Source organism: Dipodomys ordii, unplaced genomic scaffold (genome assembly GCF_000151885.1).
Source record: "Dipodomys ordii isolate 6190 unplaced genomic scaffold, Dord_2.0 Scaffold25, whole genome shotgun sequence".
Classification (NCBI taxonomy): domain Eukaryota; kingdom Metazoa; phylum Chordata; class Mammalia; order Rodentia; family Heteromyidae; genus Dipodomys; species Dipodomys ordii.
This window is the reverse complement of record NW_012267241.1, coordinates 18,288,370-18,310,365: the sequence shown is the minus strand read 5'-3', so window position 1 is coordinate 18,310,365 and position 21,996 is coordinate 18,288,370. Positions and strand designations below refer to the sequence as shown.

The window sequence follows — 21,996 nt, the reverse complement described above, 5'->3', positions numbered from 1 at the left end:
GCTTATGTGGTGTTGAGGAATCGAACCCAGGGCCTCAGGCATGCAAGGCAAGCGCTCTACCACTGAGCCACCTTCCCAGCCCCCTGCTTTATTTAAAAAAAACAAACAAACATTTGGCAGACATGGGCCTCTGGAAGTAATTACTATTTCCCTCCACTCTCCTTTCTGAGCATAAGAGCAGGTACACATTTTAATTTTGCAGTTGGATTACATTAAAGTAATTGAAATACCTATCTACAATGAATATAGGAATAGAAAAAGAAGCTCTGGAGTGATGGGAAAGGAATTTCAGACTAACTCTAGGCCCTGCCATTCCAGGCTTATCTGATGCAGACTGAAAAGTTCACCAGGTAAATTCGACCAGGATGGGGTTCCCAGAATTGCTCATTGCCTTTGTTTACACATGATTCATCTGGGATTCTTTTGTCCCAGAATCCCTTAGAAGACTATGATTCTCTATAACTATCTCACATCTCAGTGTCCTTTCAAAATCTGAGCTACTTCTGAATGTAATACCTAATGTTTGTCCCAACAGTTTTGTGTTAAACCTGAGACACCTCAGATTCTACCTTATGTATTACATGCTTTACACACATTCCCCTGATGCCAATGTGGCTTTGAAGTGCCACAGGAGCATGCTGAAGGCTTCTTATATCTTATTAAAGGGAGCATTTTATGGACTGAGACGTTGGGCAATTACTGAAAAGTAGGTCAGATGTCATCAGGCAAATCCAGATAAAGTTGCTCTGGGGGAAATTAACCATCCCTACACCTACATATTAAACATATTGTACTTATTATTAATTCTAGGTAATCAAGGCATGAGTTCATTGGAGGGTTTTCTCTCTTAAAAGCTCTCTATTTACTTTTTTTTTGCTTTTTGCTATTTGTGCATTAGCTTCAGTTCATTTAAAAACTGAAAGGAGCTGTTATATTTTCCATGTATTAAATTCTAGACTTAATTCTGTCCCTGTTTCTCTTTTCCAGGGTTCTAACACACAGATATTTAAGCAACTGCCTTCCACCAAAGACTGATTTTACTAGCTCTCCATACAAAAAGTTTGGGAAGACCCTCTAAGTCCATTGGCTAACTTAAGCAAATAGGGAAGGTACTGCACAGATACCAAACCAAAACAAGTAGCGGAAATTGGCCAGGCAGGAACTTGAGGCAATTTTAGGGATCAGGACATGAGAAATTAGTTTGAAATTCTTCTGGGGTCCACTGCTGGGAGAACACGTTCCAATTATTTTCATCCCCTATCCTGTGGAGTGTGTGTGTGTGTGTGTTTGTGTGTGTGTGTGTGTGTGTGACAGAACCATGCACATTCGGGCTGAGGACTTTATGTTCTTGCTCAGCTCGTGACTGTCACTCCACTACTTGAGCCATACCTGCTGTCCAACGTTTGCTTATTAATTAGAAATAGAGTCTCACAGACTTTTCTGTCTGGACTAGCTCCAAACCATGATCCTCTAGCCTCAGCCTCCTGAGTAGGGTTACAGGTTTGAGTCACCAGGGCCCAGCTGGGGGCCCTGGTGGGGGAATCCATGGCTTTTTCCATAAGACAGGAATTCTTTGGTCAGAATTTCCAGCTCAACCTTAATCCTTTAGTTTTAGAAAGCCTGCCCTAAGACAAATAGCAAAAAGTAAAAAAAAAAAAAGCTACTTGGGAGACTAAGACTGGGAGGATCATGTTTCAAGGCTGGTATAGGTAGAAAGTTTGTGAGATCACACATGCGCTTCTCAACCTATACCTAGGTGAAGTGATACACACCTTGTGAGAAACAGATTAGGAGAATCTGAGTTCCAGGTGAGCCCAGGCAGAGTAGTCATGTGTTTAAACTCCTTGGAAGAAAGCTGGACGTGGTGGCACAAGCTTGTGATCCTACACACTGCTAGGAGCCTAATGTGAGCCTTGCACCTAGGCATCCAAACCACTACCCTGCCCCTACATTATTATTGTTAGAATGTCCTCTTACTGAGGCAAAGGCTAGCTCTATACAGCTCTCCCCTATGAATTCTCATTATACAACAGAAAGCTGAAGAGAATTAGCATAATTCTTCACCTCACAGACCAGTCATCTAAACATTTTTAAATGACTAGCAGCAAGGTGCCAGTGGCTGATCACTATAAACCTTGCTACTCAGGAGGCTGAGATCAGAGAATTATGGTCAAGGCACCTGGACAGGAAAGTTTGAGAGACTCTCATCTCCAATTAAACACACACACACACACAAGATTAGCATGAGCTATCTTGAATTTTCTCCACTTTACCTTCCCAGATGTTCCACCTCACTCTTGTGCAGAAGTTAGGCAAATGCATCTGATATGCAGTTAACACTATTCTCTCTTAAAATCTGCTAGAATTGGCTGAGTGCCAGTGGCTCACGCCTGTAATCCTAACTACTCAGGAGGCTGAGATCTGAGGATCAAGGTTCAAAGTCAGCCTGGGCAGGAAAGTCTGTGATAATAAACCACTAGAAAACCAAAAGTGGCACTGTTGCTCAAGCGGGTAGAGCGCTCACCTTGAGCAGATAGAGCTGAGGGACAGGGCCCAGGCCCAGAGTTCAAGCCCTGTGACTGACCAAAAAAAATCTGCTAGAATTATTTTTAAATCACAGCCAATTCTATGAAACTAAAAAGTGTAGACTTTTAAGTCCTATCACAATATTAATTTAAAATTGTGGCTTGTTTTCTATCTATAGTCTCCCTAATCTCCCTACTGCCCTCTGGTGGTAGATATTTTTCTCAAGTGATAGAAAATGGGGAAAGGATGGGGAAGATCAGGTCGTAAAGAGGAAAGCAGAGGAAAGAAAGGAAGGAGGGAGAGATGGGAGCATATTAAAGAAAGGAGGGGAGAAGCTATCGCAAAGAAGTGACATATTTATATGTAAGTTCCTGGCCTCATGAGGTATGTAACCCAATTTGGGAGGCAAAGTATATAATGAAAAATTAACAAAAATGAATAACAATACCAAAACTAGTGAATAAATTGTAGTGGGTTTTGGAGGACTATATCAGTGCAAACTAGAATAGAGAGGAGATTTAGAAATGTTAGAATTTATGCTTAACCTTAGCTTTGAATAGGAAATGAGTAGCTTTAATAGTAAATTGGAGTGCAAAAAACTGAAAATATAAAATATACATTGGGTAGGAAATCAAGGTTAAACTGGGTGCTATTGACTCATGCCTGTAATCCAAGCTACCCAGGACGATGAGATCTGAGGATCATAGTTTGAAGCCAACCCAGGCAGGAAAAGCTGTGAGACTCTTATCACAGTTAATCTTCAGGAAACCGGAAGTGGAGCTGTGACTCAAAGTGTGGAGTGCTAGCTTTGAGCACAAAAGCTCAGGAACAGCACCCAAGCCCTGAGTTCTAGTTTGATGACCGACAAATAAGAAAAAAAAATCAAGGCTGGAAACAGAGTTTTTTAACTATCTAGGATTTTAGGATTACCAGTGAAAAAAAGATTTAAATGTGGAGGCTTAACAGGGCAGAAAATTTGGCAGAGTCAATAGGTATTTATCATGACTTTGTGACTGGGTATACATGAAAGGCTTCATGATAGATAAAAGATCCAGGCACTATGTCTCATGCCTATAATCTTAGCTACTCAGGAGTCTGAGATCTGAAGAGCGAATTTCAAAGCCAGCCTAAGCAGGAAAGTCTGTGTGACTCATCTCCAATTAGCCACAAAAAGGTAGGAAGTGGAGCTGTAGTTCAAGTGGTAGAGTACCACACTTGAGCAAAAAATGTAAAAAAACCAAACAAATCAAAACTAAGGGATATCACCCAGGGCCTGTGTTCAAGCCCTACTATCAGGAAACAGACGAGAGAGAGAGAGAGAGAGAGAGAGAGAGAGAGAGAGAGAGGAGAGAGAGGAGAGAGAGGAGAGAGAGGAGAGAGAATAAGACATAGTAAAAACTAAATAAATTAAATATATATATATTTACCATATATATATGGTATATATACATATATATATTTTACCATATATATATATATATATATATATATGGTAAAACTGAGAAAATAGACCTTGACTTCAGGCACGTAATTAAATGCATGTAGGACTTATAAATCAAGAGGTATACTAAGACATATAAAATAGGGGCTGGGAATGTGGCTTAGTGATAGAGTGCTTGCCTAGCATGCACGAGAACCTGGGTTCATTTCCTTGGTATCACATAAATAAGTTTGGACAAAAGAAAAAAAGAAGGAAAAAGATATATACAATAATTTTTAAAACCCATAAAAAGAGCAGATAAAATAAAAAGAAGATTTGATATTCCCCCCTGTGGAGGCTGAGTGAATGCTTTACAGAAAAGGTGAATCTCAAAGTTAAGTTACTGAAATTAACAGGAGTTGAACATGTGGAAATGTTAGACAAACAACATGTTTTTCTCTCTCTCTTGTTCTACAACATTTTTGTTATTTTCCCCCCACCTTGGCTTCTGCTCCCACTATGCCATCCTCCTGGTTAGGACTTGACAGGCCTCCTCCTTGCAAACTTCAGTGGGCTTTTTCTAAGTCCTTATCTTAACTGACATTGGTGCCCTTCCCTATTTCTGAGAATGCTCTTCTCTGTTTTTGTGATTTCCTTGTCCTAGGACTTTCCCATACATGCCACAAAATCTTCCTTAAAGTCTACTTCTCCTTACAGGCTTCCTAGAGGGGCTTCTATGCTCCCATGGCTGAGAGCACAGTATGCTCAGATTTCCCAACTCTTTCTCTTTCTACATTATTCTTTTTTTTTTTATTTTATGGTAAAGATGCTGTACAGAGGGGTACAGTTACATGAGTAAGGTAATGAATACATACCCCCTCCTTTGTTTTTCTCCTACTATCCCTTCCGTCCCTTAACCCCCTCTATTACCCCCACCCCTGAAGTTGTAAAATTCATTTCCAACATATAGTGTCTTTCTACATTATTCTTTTTTTTGGGGGGGGGGAGGGGTCCGGTCATGTGGCCTGAACTCTGGGCCTGGACGCTGTCCCTCAGCTCTTCAGCTCAAGGCTAGCGCTCTACCACTTGAGGCCCAGTGCCACTTCCGGCTTTTTTTCTTTTTGCTTATGTGGTCCTGAGGAATCGAATCCAGGGCCTCAGGCATGCAAGGCAAGCGCTCTACTACTGAGGCACCTTCCCAGCCTCTACATTATTCTTGAGCTTCTGATCCACAGACTAATTAATAAAACCCAAAACAACCAAGAGGGCAATTTTTCTCTTCCTCTAAACTTCTTTCATCTGTATATTTTTTGAAGGTAAGCATTATTATTATTTTTTTTTAATTTTGTCGGCTGAGGGTGCTGAACTCAGCCTTGGCACTGCACTGTCCCTAAACTCTTCTGCTCAAGGCTAGTGTTCTACCACTTTGAGCTACAGCACCACTTCTGATTTTTTTTCTTTTTGGTCATGGGACTTAAACTCTGGGCCTGAGCGCTGTCCCTCAGCTCTTCAGTGCAAGGCTAGCACTCAACCGCTTGAGCTACAGTGCCATTTCCAGTTTTCTCCTGGTTTATTGGAGATAAGAGTCTCACAGACTTTCCTGCCCGGGCTGGCTTTGAACTGTGATCCTCAGATGTCAGTCTCCTGAGTAGCTAGGATTACAGTCACCTGGCTGAGGCAAGCATTCTTGACTCACATGTGTGTGTGTGTGTGTGTGTGTGTGTGTGTGTGTGTGCACGCGCATGCGCGCACACACAATACCATCCTTTAAGTTTTTTCTCTCAAGGTTGCTATTCTACCCATTGAGCCATAGTTCTACTTGTTTTTGTTTGTTTATTTTTTGTTTTGTTTGTATTTTGCTGCTTAATTGGAGATAATTTTCTTGGATTTGAATTCCTGGGCTGACTTTGAACTGAAATCCTCAGATCTCAACCTCGCTAGTACTAGAGGCCTGAGCTACCACCAAAACCTCAATACTTTTCTATTCTCTTTATTCTGCTTTTTCCATGTCTCCCCTAAACCCTGTTCTACACTTCAAGGCCAGATATTTCCAAAATTTAAATCTGAATAACAAATTTTCTTAAAATTGTAATTCTCCTTTTGAATTTCCATTGGATTATAGTCCAGCTCCTTAGCATCACAAAGCCCTGCATATGGATAGATTAGTTTCTCCACACCTTCACACAGTATTTTACAGCTCAGCAATCACAAGCAGCTTTCAGTTCCCTATATTGACAGATGCTTTAGAAACTTTCCTGTTTTCCTTTGTGCCTTAAACTCTTCCCAGCTTCTTCCTCTTGCTAACATTTATCCTTCAAGAAGTCTGAGCTTGAGCCAGGCACCAGTGGCTGATGCCTATAATCCTACCTACTCAGGAAGCTGAGATCTGAGGATCACAGTTCAAAGCCAGCCCCAGCAAGGAAAGTCTGTGAGACTCTTACTCCAATTAACCACCAGAAAACCAGAAGTGGTGCTGTGGCTCAAGTGGTAAGGCACTTGCCTTAAGCTGAAGAGCTCAGGGACAGCACCCAAGCCCACAGTTCAAGCCCTAGGAATGACCGAAAAAAAAAGTAACTGCCTATCAAGGAAGCTGAGTCCAAAACTATGTAGAGGGGTGGAAGGAAAGAATATTCAAGAGTATTCCAGAGAAAGAAAGAGGGGGGAAGGAAAAGAAGGGAGAGAGGGAGAGACAGACACAGAGAGAGAAAGATAAGAAGGCCTGTAGGTAAGTGAGGACTAAATCTAAACTAGGCCAGAAAGTTTAGTGCAAAAGATGCACAACTTGCAGTGGAGACAGCTGGAATGAGGAAACAAGTTTGATTTTAGGGCTGGGAAGGTGACTCAGTGGTAGAGTGCTTGCCTTGCATGCCTGAGGCCCTGGGTTTGATTCCTCAGCACCACATAAGCAAAAAGAAAAAAGCTGGAAGTGGCGCTGTGGCTCAAGTGGTAGACCGCTAGCCTTGAGCTGAAGAGCTGAGGGACAGTGCCCAGGCCCAGAGTTCAAGCCCCACAACTGGCCCTCCCCCCAAAAAAAAGAAGTAAAAATTTTAATAATAAATGTATAGAATCCTGTCACTGGTAGCTCAGACCTATAATTCTTGCAACATAAGAGGTTGAGATCTAGGAGCCCAGTTTGAAGACAGCCCTGGCAGGAATGAGACTATTAACTCCAGTTAACCAGCAAAAATGTGGAAGTACAGGTGTAGCTCAAGTGGTAGCATGCTAGCCTTGAGCAAAAAAAAAAAAAAAAAAGTCTCATGGATAGAGCCCAGGCTTGAGTTAAAAGTCTCATGACCCCTCTCGCTCTCTCCCCCCCCAGTAACCAACACACACATATACACAAAAGGAAACCATGTCTTTCTTATTTTTGGTCTTCAGTAAAGTGAGAAAAACTCTTTTCTATTAAAGTATGTTGCTTAAAGTTTCCTGCTTTGTCCTAGTGACATGGCTCTGGTTAAGAAAAAGAGGACTTGCTTGTAAGGAGGGAATTTTTTTTTTTTTTTTTGCCAGTCCTGGGGCTTGAACACAGGGCCTGCACACTATCCCTGAGCTTAAGTCACAGCATCACTTCTAGCTTTTTCTGTTTACATGATACTGAGGAATCGAACCCAGGGTTTCATGTATGCTAGGCAAGCACTCTACCACTAAGCCACATTCCCAGCCCAAGGAGGGATTTTTGAAGGGTAAAGTATTGTCTTAAACTGGTTTCTTTTCAAGTTGGAATTAAGACACACCTCAGGTTGTTCAAGAAATAAGGGGGTGTGGGTAAGTCTTTTAATGGCCACCTTATGTAAATGCGTTTTATCTTGTTCAAACTAGCTAGTTGCCAACACACTGTGAATCTGATTTCAATCAATCTGAGCAGAGGTGGAGGACATGCTTTCTTAGGGGTAAATAAGGGAGCAGCCTGCCTTCTCTGTGTGCTTGCTTGCCAAATTTTTGGCTGACGGCCCATCCTTCTGCAGAAGGAAAATTTGCTTCCCTGAGTCAATTCTTTATTTTCATGTCAATTGCTATGAGTCCACTGGTTGTTAGAGAGCATATTTATAACAGTAAGTAGCACAGATTAAAGACTAGATCTAGTATAATTGAAATTTTAGCAAGGATTTGTTTTAGTATAACTGGGTAAAAGTAGGGAGAACTAGAAAAGGAGAGAAAATAATTTCCTGCTCCCCATGCAGGTTATGGAAAGTTAAAGAATCCACAATAAATACTCTTGAATGACCCCTTCAATGAGTAAGATAGAAAGGCAGTTGATACATGAAAATAATATAGTCTGGAGAAAAATTTGAATTTGGATGGAAAATGCTGGGTTTCACATAAGATAACTTTTTTGTTGTTGTTGTTGGTGGTGGTGGTGGTATTGGTTGTGGCTTGAACTCTGGGCCTGGACACTGTCCCTGAGCACTTCAGCTCAAGGCAAGTGCTCTACCACTTGAGCCAAAGTGCCACTTCTGGTTTTCAGGTAGTTTATTGGAGAAAAAAGTCTCAAGGACTTTCCTTGCTGGGGCTGGCTTTGAATCATGACCCTCAGATATCAGCCTCCTAAATAGCTAGGATTATAGGTGTGAGCCACCACTGTCCTGTGAGATAATATTAAATATCCACTTGCAAATATCTTCTACACATGTACAGAAAAAGTATTCAGAAGCTCAGAAGAGAGGAAATCATCAAAGAAGCTCCTCCCCCTCCCCTGTCCACTCCCTCCCTCCCAAAAAACCCTCCAAGGCATCCTATCATAAATGGAATGTGGTGCTACTTCATAGCCCTTCAGGTCCTGGTTCTTCCTTTAGGGGGCACCAACATCATCAATGCATGGACTGGACTGGAAAGAAATGGTCCCAGGGAAAATGTCCAGATGTTGATGGAAGGATCTGAAAGTGGCTTATAGCACTTCCAGATATATTCTCTTCCTTCACAGCTCTCTCTCCTGGAGGCTAGCCTCTGTAGATGACCATGTTTCTTTCTTCCCCTCTGACAAAGGATATTTCAATAATGGATTCAGAGGATGAGAGGCAATCAGCAGGAGAAAGAGCATAAGCAAAAGGAAGAGCCCTATAGGAGTATCAATAATATTATATCTCCTCTGACACTTTGTCTCTTCCTCACCTATCCCTATTATTTTGCCAGTAATTTCTGACAGTGGCTACATAAACAGTCATAGATAGATTCTCATGAGTAGTTACTGTTCTGTGGTTGCAGCTTTTGCGAATTTCATATATATATATATATTCCATTCAGTCCTGGGAGTTTTAACAGCTTCCTGCATTTAATCATCTTTAGCAGTTTCTCTATTCTTTGTGGGGTCCTTTGACTGTGCCTCTTCTTTAAGTTATCCCTTCCTTAATCTTTCTTCAATTAAATAATTTAAATTTCTTATATTTCCTGTTGAAACCCTAACTGATACACTGCTTACTTCAAATTAATTCCATTTCAATTACCAGTGCAATATTTTGTGGGTAACTTAATTTATTCTGTCAAAGGGATGCAAGGGAACCCAGTAGGCAAAATTCCTTATCATTACTATATCATGAAAGTTTTAAGGTTCTTCATTTAATTTCAGAAATGCATGTTCATGATGTCTCTAATGTTCATCTATTGCTATAGACACAAAAACCTATAAAGCAACCCATATAGACAATCCATAAAGCAACAAATGATTTGAACTATTGTATTATTTTTTCTGAAGCTTTCCCCTTCTCTTATTGGAGCCCATTGCTCTATACACTAAGGATACTATATCATAGATGGACTTTAAGGTTTGTTTGTTGAGACTGAATCTTGCTAGGTTGCCCAGGCAACTCCTGGGCTTAAGCAAAATTCCTACCTCAACTTCCTACCTTAAGCTTCCAAGTAGTTTAGATGCTATAGGCACATATAATTTCAGTTACAATAGCTATCATTTCTTGTATGCTTCCTACATGCCACAAAATGTAGTCAGGCGCCGGTGGCTCATGCCTGTAATCCTAGCTACTCAGGAGGCTCAGATCTGAGGATCGAGGTTCAAAGCCAGCTTGGGCAGGAAAGACCGTGAGACTCCTATCTCCAATAAACCACTAGAAAATCTGAAGTGGAATTGTAGCTCAAGTGGTAGAGCACTTGCCTTGAGCTGAAGAGCTGAGGGACAGCCCCCAGGCCCAGAGTTCAAGCCCCACATCTGACAAAAAAAAATGTGCTAGGTGATTCCTTACTTTTATTTTTTTAAGAACTATCAACATAAACATTAACAGTCTCATTTTATAGATTAGGAAAGCAAGTCTCAGAGAGACTAACTTACCTGCCCAAGTTTGGATAAATAGCATGTGTGGAGAATTAAATCAAATAGTATATTTTGCAAGGCCATGCTCTTACCCTCTATGTTCTAATGATGCAGGCCAAGTACCCCTTAACTGGATTATGAGCTTAGAAATTAAAAAAATTGGGTAATTGTAGTAATAGATTGTGAATGGATATTAGTAATGAGTGTGAGACTTGCTTTTTCAACAGTGCAAAGGGCATAGTATATTAAACTCTAGACAGGAAGGAGTGAAAATGAATTTTAGATTATTAAACAGGTTACATGAGTTGAGAAAGAGGAATGATTGGTTTCTCACATATGTTTAGAAAAACAGATAAGAAATCAGGAGTTTTGTTCCCACCATACAACAGTCCCTGAGTTATTAAGTTGGTGAAACTTCATAGTGTTTTTATTTTGTTTTCTTTTTCTTTTTGACAGCATAGGGCTTGAACTGGGTGCTCTCCCTGAGCTCTTTTGTTCAAGGCTTAATTGGAGATAAGAATTTCATTGGACTTTTCTGTTGGCTGGCTTTGAATTGCGATCCTCAGATCTCAGCCTCCTAAGTAGCTAGCATTACAGGCAGGAACCACCAGCTGCCGTCTCCTCCTCCTCCTTTTCCCTTCCCTCCTCCTCTTCCTCTTCCTGCTCTTCCTCCTCCCTTTTTCTTTTTTGCCAGTCCTGGGGCTTGAACTCAGGGCCTGGGCACTGTCCCTGAGCTGCTTTTTGCTCAACGCTAGCACTCTACTGCTGGACCCACAGCACTACTTTTGGCCTTTTCTGTTTATATGGTACTGAGGAATCAAACCCAGCGCTTCATGCATGCTAGGCAAGCACGCTACTTACTGAGCCACATTCCCAGGCCCTCATACAGTTTTCTGAATCAAACACTTACTAGATTTTTGTTGTTGTTTGTGCCATCTTGGGGCTTGAAATCAGGGCCTGGGCATTGTCCCTGAGTTTTATTTGCTCAAGGCTAGCACTATTCTTTGTAGAAGACAATGGGATAAACTTGTAGTCCACTTTTTACTGTTGGTTTACTTTTGTTCCCTCTAGCTTCCTAAAGGCAACACATGATATTAAGTTTTATATTTCCAATGTTTTCCAATGTCTGTTGAGCAAATTTCAGGCATTTTTGCAGTGCATCCATAATCTGAGTAAAGCTTAAAAGGTAGCCAGAAAAATGTCTATGAGGAAAAGCAGCAAGATGCACTATTTTGAGTATTTTTGTATATGCGTCTTTGTGAACACTGGAGGGCAAAATACACTCCCAAAGAACAGAATAAATATCTTGGTTGAGGTTATCTGGAATAAGTTTGACAATATAATTTGTAAATATATTGGAATGTGACACTGAATGTATGTTGGGGGTTATGGGAGAAATGCCAAGAAATTGGTTCAAATTTTTTTGGGGGGAGGTGGGCAGGTAATATAATAATGCTCTTTTGGCTAACTGGCCTAACTAGGGTCTCCTCCAAAAGCTGTTCTTAGACAAAATGTTCAAGGGCATTAAAACACCATAGCAATACAAGGATAAGGTTTTTCCCTCACGTTTTCAACATTGCTTGCCCTCTCCTGCCTCCTTGTTTTTGTTTTTTGGTAAATCAAAACTAGATTTTCCAAGACAACATGCCTTAAGACATGTTAAAACAAACAACACCCCTGCCTGGAAGTGGAAGCTGCAGGTGTCTCCTCTCTCCCTGGGGCTGGGCGGTGCACTCCAGCTCCCCAGGTCTCCGCGGTGGCTGGGTGGGGGAGCTTCTCAAGGAGGCCAAGGCGAGCAGAAGCCCCCAGCCCCAGGCAGTCTGCAACAAGCACAGGCGAGAAGCTCCCCGGCGGCTCCTCGGGGCTGCAGCTTCCCCTGGTCTTCGGGGGGGGGGGTCCCATGGCTAGGACACGGAGCGCGGGCAAGGGGCCGCGCCTGGCAGCTGTCTCTCAAGCCCAGCGACCACGGCAACCCTCGCCCCCAGCTGCCTCGCAACCCGGAAGTAGAAGCGGGAACGCTGTGGTGCCGGGTTTATGGTTCCGGGTCCGGCCGCGCTGCCGCCCGCGCTCTGCTCGCCGCGCCGCTCCCCGCCCCCCCTGCTCTCCGGACCCGGTCCCATCGCGGCTACGGGGGGCCGCTCTCGGGGGGCCTCATGGCCGAGGGGGACGCAGGGAGCGACCAGAGGCAGGTGAGGCCCTAGCGGAGCGCCGACCTTCCTGGCTCAGCTCGGCCTCGCCTCATCTTCCCAGGCCGCCGCCTCCCGGGGCCACCCCGGGTCGCGCCCGCACTGCCCGGACCTCTCGGGCCTTGCCGAGTGCTCCACCGCGGTCCATTGTGCCAGCGCTTCCCCTCAGCCCAGCTCTCCTGGGCCGGCTGCAGGCCCGGCCCAAGGCCGCTGTCCTCGTCTACCATTGGCACGCGCCTGAGCAACTCTGGGCCCAAGGCTGGAACCCGGGTTCTGTACCTTACTGGGTCACCTAGGCCCGGTCCTTAAGCCCAGTTTTTGTTTTTGTTTTTTTCCCTTTGAGGGGGAAAAAAGTGCATTGACACCGACCCTGCAGTTCCTTGAGAGCCCGTGGATCTCCCGGTCTGGAGTTTTCTACCGTGCGTGGTTCATGTGGGTGCTCATGAGGCATTTCTTACCGGGCCCTGTGGATACAATGAATTTATCCAAAGTCGAATGCCTGTATAGGCTTCCCATTTTTTCACCTTTAGATCTAGTTATTTCTAATCGCAAAGCAAAAGAAGGTTTCAAGGTCTGATTACCAAAACGAAACATAAATCAAGGCCTAGTTTCAGAAAAAGAAAAAGGAAAACAACTCAGCTGGAATGTAGGCAGAATGAAAAACTATTAGGAATGGTCCTGGGGGCTGGATTTCTGTCTTGTTTATCTTTGCACCTGTGAATCACCTCAGGATAAGGAAAAGGCCAAAGCCTTGGTAACGCAGGAGGAAGGCTAGTCCCAGTCGTGGCAGTAAGTCAGAAAATGAGTTAAGAGTAAGAGATGGTTGTCCTACTGCTAAGCACTTTTGACTTCCCCCAGGCTAGCGATAGGTTTGTACATTTGCTGACCTTTTCTTCTTTAATCAACTTTTAGAATGAGGAAATTGAAGCAATGGCAGCCATTTATGGCGAAGAATGGTGTGTCATTGATGACTGTGCCAAAATATTTTGTATTAGAATTAGCGACGATATAGATGACCCCAAGTGGACACTTTGCTTGCAGGTATATATATTTTTTTCTTTTCTTTTTCTCTGCCGCCATTTTCCTGTCCCAGTAGTTAATATGTGGTTGAACATATTCTTACATGAGTTATTTTCTGAATAGTCTCTATTAATTTTTGTCATGATTATCTAGGTATGAATCACGCTCAAATCTTACTTTTATTAGTCGTTTGAATCTTTATCTCAATTATTTTAATTATTAAAAATGTTAATGTACCGTTGACAAATGAGTTTTACTTCCTTTTGTTCATCTATGTAATATGCAAAGGTCTAAACCTCTAAAGATGGTCTAAACCTCTAATAATGTGACTGATCCATAGAGTAGACACATTTCTTTATTGAGAATTAGAATAAAATAAATGGAAAGATCAGCATGGCTTCCTTAGTGCTTATTTGCTTAGTACTTATGCTTTCAACATAAAGGATGCTAAATTGAGTGCCAGTATTTGTTATGATAATACTAATTTGAAAATAAATGTGTGTGATTCTGTATTAAGTAACATCCTTTTCTGTATAGTGTATTTGATAAATTTCACAGGATTTTTTTTTTTTTTTGTATCCAGGAAATTTTACGGAAAATGATACAAATTGCCCATTGGGAGGTGATGGCGTTATGGCTGTTTTAGCTTTCTTTTTTCTTTCATTCCCCTCACCCTCATTTGTTCTGATCTTTATTGTATTTATATTTTCTCTGCAAACAATTTGCTCCTCTCTTGGAGGAGCTAACATTGGCAGTCACACAATATATTCAGTATGGAAGTATAAATTTGCGGAGGGAATTCTCTTCTGATGTCTAATATAAAAATTGTTTGGTTTGTCAGATTAGAAATTTGTTAATTGACTAGCTTGATTATTTCTGATGCATGATGAAGGAAGTATAAACAGATTTGTTTTAAACTGCATTGTAGGTGATGCTTCCTAGTGAATATCCAGGTACAGCTCCACCCATCTATCAACTGAAGTAAGCTATATTTCTCCTTTTATATTTATATAAAAAAATTTGTGCTATAAAAGGTATTTTCCATACTGTACATTATGTTTATGTGAAATACTTTAAAAATTGAAATGTATGTAGAAATTAAAAACACCTAATTTGGCATAGAGTATGTAACTTAAAAAAGAAAACCTAAAAACCCATTGAAAGCTGTGCATTACCAGCTCAATGCTTGTAATCCTAGCTAATCAGGAGACTGAGATCTGAGGATCATGGTTTAAAGTCAGCTGGGGGAAGAAAGTGGAGCTGTGGTTCAAGGGATAGAAGGCTACCCTTGAGTGCAAAAGTTCAGAGACAGTGACCAGGTCCTGCATTCAAGCCCTAGAACCAGCACAAAACAAAACCTCACCCACATTGAGAAACATGAGATATAGCCCAAGAGGTAGATCACCAGCCATGAACAGTATGAGGCCCTGAATTCAAATCCCAGTATCTTAACAAACAAACAAAAAACCCTACACATTGACATTTGCATCTTAGTAAAAACCAGTCACAGAGGGCAAAGGGGTAAAATAACTAGTTATTCCAGTTAGTAATCTGGAAACTGGCCCTTGGAGTTTATTTTTCCTAACCTAGTTCTCCTGACAGTTATAGTTCCTTTTTGACCTTTACTTAAGATGGCCAGCCTTCTAGGAGTTAGCCAGCATGCTTCTGGTGATTCTTCTTGACCCTTTCTTCATGTTATTGAGGAGCTATTTTTTTAGTAATCTAAAATTAACCTTTATTCCTTATGATCTGTTGATGCAAGTGACCTGTGATCTACTTTGCTGATTTTGGCCTCATCGTATGTGTAAACCAAGAGAATAAATTTGCAAAAAACATTTACTAATACTTTTATCTAGTAGTGGGATTATTGTTTGTGTATTTTAAAACCATAGTAATGCCAGGCACCAGTGACTGATGCCTACAATCCTAGCTGCTCAAGAGGGTGAGAGCTGAGGATTTGGGTTCAAAGCCAGTCTAGACAGAGAAAGCTGAGAGACTCTTACTTCCAGTTAACCAGAATAAAGCCAGAATTGGAGGTGTGGGTCAAGTGCTAGCCTTGAGCAGAGAAATCTAGGCGAGAGGGGAAGGCCCTAAGTTCAAGCCCTACTACTTTCATGTACACACAATAAATAAATAAATCTATAGTAATAAAACTAATTAGTAAAATAACTCGTGTGTGTGTGTGTGCGTGCGTGTGTGTGCGTGCCTCGTGGGGCTTGAACTTAGGGCCTGGGCTCTGTCTCTCAGCTTTTTCACTCAAGACTAACATTCTACCACTTCAGGTTTTCTGGTGGTTAATTGGAGATGAGAGTATCACTGGCTTTCCTGCCTGGGCTGGCTTTGGACCCATGATCCTCAGATCTCAGCCTTCTGAGTACCTAGGATTACAAGTGTAAGCCACCTGCGACCAGCTCATTTTTATTTAATGAAAATGATAAATACAGAAAAAAATTTAAATCTCAATGTTTTTAGAAAAAGCTAAATGTTTTTCACAATCATCTGGGAACTACCTTACTTGTAAGTTGTTTTTGAGAGACCAGATAATAAAATTGAGAACTCCTGGTATTATGGCACATATTGTTAATCTGGATATTTAGCTTCTACAATCAGTTCTGTCACTTAAGTAAACTTGGAAAGTTTATGAGATCCTATGAACTTATCTTTGTGTTTGTTCACTAAAAAAAATTTATATAGTACCTGTCCAGGTGCTTGAACCAAGAGCCTGGATGCTGTCCCTTAGCTGTTGTGCTCAAGGCTAGTGCTCTGCCACTTGAGCCATAGCTCTACTGGATATTTGGTTGTTAATTGGAGATAAAAGCCTCATGGACTTCCCTGCCCTGGCTTGTTTTGAACCCCTATCCTCAGATCTCAGCCTTTTGAGTATCTAGGGTTACTAGTACCTGGCTTTCATCTTTATTTTTTAAGCCCTTAAAACTGGCTAATTTGGTGTTGATTTTGTCATGGCTTGTGAGGAAGATTAATAAATTAATGCTAATGAAAGAGTTTCAAATTTGCATAGTATACAAATATAGACATCATTTACATGAAAGCAGATACTTTAAAAAATTAAAATAATTTGTGTACTAATAAGTAATTTCTGTTTGAAATATAAACATAATCTTTGGATAATCTTTTTTTTAAAATTGTGTTTTATTCAATTAGTGCTCCTTGGTTAAAAGGGCAAGAACGTGTGGATTTATCGAACAGCCTTGAGGAAATATATATGTAAGTAACAGGTGATTTTTAAAAATTTTGTTAGTGATTGTACTTGTGAAACTTATCTTACTATCCCTTTTGTCATACTAACTTTTTATTAATAAAAAGATTGCTTGAATTGTATCCATTCTGTATATCATCTATATAGTAAAATTTTTAAAAATTGAAAAAAGTTTACTTGAAGAGCCTGTGAAAGCTTATTTATGTCATTTCATATATTCATTTGATATAAAAACACAGTAACATTTAGAGCTAATGGGTATGAAACATTTAGCTGACTTGTGAAGTAAGTTCAGAGAATTCCTCTTGTATGTTTATTTTCAAGAGATAGGCAGAAATGAAATTGACAGCAGGTGAATTCTAACCACAGGTACTTGTTAAATGTCTAAATACCTTGCTCATTCATTTATTCATTCAATGAATGCTACATGACAAATACTACTTTAGATCCTAGATACACATGATTAGCATAAACAGAAAGTTGGTTATTTTTTTTATGGCATTTAGCATTTACCAGCAGGAGCAAGGGAAAGATATTCCATAAAGCCTCATGAAAATGAGTGTAAACTATAGCTTGGGTTAAGTTGTATAAAAGAAAGATCAGAAATATGGTACTAATTGAGTTGGGGGAAAAAAAAATAACAAACAAAACCTTCTTAGCCTAGGAAGGGAGGGAGCATCTTCTTCTAGAACTGAGTTAGTTTGGTGAAGTTAAATCCAGTGAGAGGCCATGGTGCGTCTGAAGGCTTTGTGTCAGGAAACTACATCATTAAGCAGTGGGAAGAGGGACTGGACCAGGTAGTCAGGGAAGATCCATTCAAGTTTTAAAGGCTATATTGAGGAGCTTTTTCTTTGTCCTAGGAAAAATTGAGGCAGTTTTAAGTAATGGAGTACCAATAATAAGATTTTCATTTTGAAAAAAATCATCCTATTGCTGTGTGGAGACGGATTGGAAAATAGCAAAAATGTGTGGGAAACCAGTTTGAAGGCTGATACATTAGCCCAGAAGATATGATGGATTTGGCTTAATTTTAATGAGATATATTAATTTATTAAATAATATTCTGGAATATCAGTTTTTTCCAATTCAGGAACTAGTAAAGATTCTATTATATTTCTAGGTGGCCATCCCATTTGGTACAGTGAGAGTACCCCCTTTGTGTCCTTGGGATCCAGGCAGGTTTCTTTTCCTCCCAAAATATTTAATTAGAAAATGGTAAGTCACCATGGAATCCATTCTACTTGTTTTCTTCTTAAAGGAAGTGTGGTCTTCTTGGGCCCCTGTTTAGTGATTCTGTTATCTTCAGTATGTAGATGTTATTTTCTCAACTAGATAATTTTTGATATCTGTCCCTAACCTTACAGGTCACTCCAACTTTTATGTTCCCAACAAACTTCTTGGTATAGTCCAGTTTTTTTGGCCAACTTTTCTCTACCTTAATATAGAGTAAGATAAGTATACTGAAAAGTTGCTTATCATTGATGTCTTAATTATACATCTGATGGTCATTTTTCAGCTCTTATTTTACTTGATCTCGTAACTTTCATATTCACCACTTCTTTCTTGAAAATCTTTCACTTTTGACTTCTATTCATGTTAATTGTATTCACTAGTTAGATTTTTCATCTATTTATGCATTATTTTGAAGTAGCTTCTCAATCACCCTTATTTTGTCCCAAAGTCCTTCGTGTGTGTGTGTGTGTGTGTGTGTGTGTTTGTGCACACCCGCACATGCGCGTGTACGTATGCATGTGCCCATCCTAGGGCCTGAACTCAGAGTCTGGGTGTTGTCCCTGAGCTTTTTGGCTTAAGACTAGTGCTCTACCAATTGAGCCAGTGATACTCCTCCCATAGATACAATTTGACTCTTCTCTTTAACTAGCAATTTGAGATTTAGAAGGTTCAGAGATTATGAAGTAGCTTATTCTCAAGATGACATACAGTTTTTATAGTGTTAGTTACTCAAAGTATGTGAAAAACTCAGTCCAATAGTATTATTTTTGTTCAAGTAATTGAAATAGTAATACCTATTACATGGTATTTTTTTTAAAGTTTTGTCTAACAAATTTTAATTATATTTTCTAATACTTCCAGAAGGGGGCAGCAAGGGAAATATATTATTGAACTTCAAAATTAAACAAATACATATATTAATAATAGTTTTTAAAATTATCTTTAAGTAATTATACAAAGGGTTTTAATTTAATATGTCAGTTTATGAATACAATGCATTTTGATTAATGTCACTCTATCATTCTCTCCCATATGTCCCAATCAATAATATCGTTTTTAAAGTTTATACTGTGTGTGTGTGTGTGTGTGTGTGTGTGTGTGTGTGTGTGTGTGTGTATGCTTGCTCTGGGTCTTGGGTGCTATCCTCAAGCTTTCTTGCTTAAGGCTAGCACTCTAATACTTGAACTATACCTCTACTTCTGGCTTTTTTGGTGGAGATAAGAGTCTCACAGATTTTCATTCCTGGGCTGGTTTCAAACCATGATCCTCAGATCTCAGCTAAGGTTATGGGCCTGAGCCACTGGTACCCAGTTCATAGTCTTTTATGATTACACAAACTATAAGACTATTGAAGTTAGTACATTTAGCTTCATTCTGATTAGCAATTTGATTTTTGTCTTTATAAGTAACTACTAAGATAGGGTAGAAAGAAAAGTTAACAGATTTTTCAGTAAGTATTTATTGAATGCATTAATATACTCACATCATTAGGGATTTTGAATTTTAAAATTAGAACCAAAGTCCTGAAAGTATATCTCAGTATATTTCTTGCTTAATGTGCAAGAAACCTTGGATTTGATCCTTACCAACACACACACACACATACACATAAGATGAATGTGTACCAGTGTAAAAGGGAGAGAGTTTACTGAGCCATTTGAACCAAGTCTAAGGTAGCTCTCCCTCCCTGACTTCTTCCCTTCTTCCCTCCCACCCTCCCTCCTTCCCTTTCTTCCTTCCTTCCAGCCATTTTTTTTTTGTATTGGTATATAGAACCTTGCACTCTCACTTGGCTTTTGGGCTCAAGGTCGGTACTCTACTATTGAGCCCTACATCTACTTCCAGCTTTTTTTGCTGGTTAATTGGAGATAAGAGTCCACAGACCTTTCTGCCTAGACAATAGCTTTGTACCTCTTTTACAGATACCAGTGTTCTAAGTGGCTAGGATTTCAGGCATGACCCACCAGCACTTAGCTTAAAGTAGCACTTTTTGAAGTTAGCACCAAAGCATCTTTGAGAGTGTGGATAGGTTACAAGGGTAGGTTTCACTGTGAAAGGGAATTTGTGCACAGCATTTACAAGTTAATCAAAGAAAGAGGACTCTGTTAGGGGAACTTTGTAAGCAAAATCATGAAGATGGGAAGCATCCTACCATCTTTAGAGTTAGCTTTTCATCAGTATAATATATAGCTGATATAATACAGTATTACTAGATAAATGAGAAAAGGTTTATTTTAGCTCAGTGTTTTAGAGATTGATGATCATTTTGCCCCATTGCACTGGGCCTGTGGCAGCACACCACAGGAGACTGTGGTGGAGCAAAACTTGATTACCTCATGATGTGAAGTAAAAGAGAGGAACCAGGCGTGGATCCCACTCTCTCTGTTAACAGTGTGTTCCTAGTGACCTGAAGACCACTCAGTGGGCCCCACCTTTGCAAAGTGCTAGACTGGGAACTAGTTAAGTGCCAAGTGGTTACATTCCAAATTCACACCATGGCACAAAGTTTATGTTTTTGGTATGTAAATTGAGGCAAGTTTGAGGGAAAGGACTCTCTAAGCTGGAATAAGGACTGTGAGTATTGTCTTGTAGGTTCTGGGCATTTTAGGAGGAGACATAATTCTATTTGTGTGGTAGTATGGTGAATAGGCTGTTAGGAGTTGAGGTTAAAGAGTGGGTAGAAAGGCTAAAAATGAAGAAAGGACCACTTTAGGGAGAGCAGTCAGTAACTCAGGAAGGGTTTATTGAAGAAATAGAAAAGAATAGCTAGTTATTTAAGAATGTGAAGTAGGATTTGATGATTGATTAGCTAAGCACACATTAGCTTGGTTATATTTTTATTATATATTTTATATTTGGCTTTTTTGAGTAGATGAGAATAATTAACACATATTTGTAATGCTTACAGTGTTACTAGGAAAGGAAATGATAGGGATTTGTGATATTTGAATATATGGTGATCCGTCATAACAGTGCTTAATTTAAAAAATCCAAGAATTTTACATTTCTTTCTTTTTTTTTTTTACTTTTTATTGTTTTCTTTTGTTGTTGTTGTTTTCCAGTGCTGGGATTGAAGCCCAGGGTTTTGTGTATTCTAGACAAGTTCTTTTGGATGTTAATTTTGTCTAGTGAGCTTATCAGAGCTGAAATTTTAGCAGAAAAAAGTTAAGCAGACAAGAAAAACATTGCTCAAGCTACTAGGATGGAGAGAAACCAGTACTAAATTTGAACTGAACTTTTCTGTGACAAAAGGCAGAAGGAATTTTAAGGGCTGGGATAAGCTAATGGAGCAGTACTAGGTACTCAGGGTGATTAATGGATGAATGCTTTGTACATACTGAGTTATTACTGACTTTGCTAATAGTTTTCTCTTTTTAGGCAATCTGTATTTACTAATTCATTATGCCCGAAAGTTAGGCTCAGACTAAGAGCTTCAGGGTACTCTTTCCTGAGGGTCTGGTCCCAGGTTCTCAGGACATTCCTGAGATGTAAAACTGGCCATCAGGCTTCTATAAAAAAATTTAGATACATCTCAAAAGGGCAGAGTTATAACAACAGTTTTTCCAAAGAAAATATGCAAAGGAAAAAGGAAGCTAAAGGTTTAGGTAAGATGTAGCCTGTAAAGCTTAGGCTGAGGTTAAGATTGTTTTAGTCCTGTTTCTGGAGTCAGTGTTTAAATAATGTGACTTCCTTGTGTCTATGTTTCTATCTGTAAAATTAGGATAAAATTTTAGGAATTAAAGGACATCCATATGAGAACACATGGGAGAGAAAAATCACTCATATCATGAGTGTGGAGCAAAAAGAAAATTAAGGACAAGCATTCTGTGGACAAGACTGATCTTTTTATCTATGGCCTTTCACAAAACTACATGTGCTGTGACACCCAGTTTAATTATTGATATGAGGTCTCAACTAAATTTTTTGTTGTGTAGGTGACCTTGAGCCACACTCTTCCCAATCTCTGTCTCCTAGCTGAGATTACAGGTGTGAGCTTTGAAGCCCAGTCTTGAAGTATTTGTATTTTTTTTAATAAACTAAGATTGTAAATGTTTAGAGCTTCCTCATCTATAAACACACACACACACACACACACACACACACACACACACACACACACACACACACACACACA

The 21,996-nt window shown here is 40.0% G+C and overlaps 1 protein-coding gene across 1 annotated transcript in view; it reads left to right on the top strand.

Moving 5' to 3' along the window:
- The first annotated feature begins 12,273 nt into the window (after positions 1–12,273).
- The window catches only part of Impact (impact RWD domain protein), a 28,317-nt gene continuing 18,594 nt past the window's right edge, over positions 12,274–21,996 (top strand). The window contains exons 1-5 of the mRNA XM_013014812.1: positions 12,274–12,394; positions 13,304–13,432; positions 14,340–14,392; positions 16,574–16,636; positions 21,387–21,466. Coding sequence (XP_012870266.1) covers positions 12,359–12,394; positions 13,304–13,432; positions 14,340–14,392; positions 16,574–16,636; positions 21,387–21,466 — 361 coding nt within the window. The 5' untranslated portion in view covers positions 12,274–12,358. The remainder of the gene's footprint in view (positions 12,395–13,303; positions 13,433–14,339; positions 14,393–16,573; positions 16,637–21,386; positions 21,467–21,996) is intronic.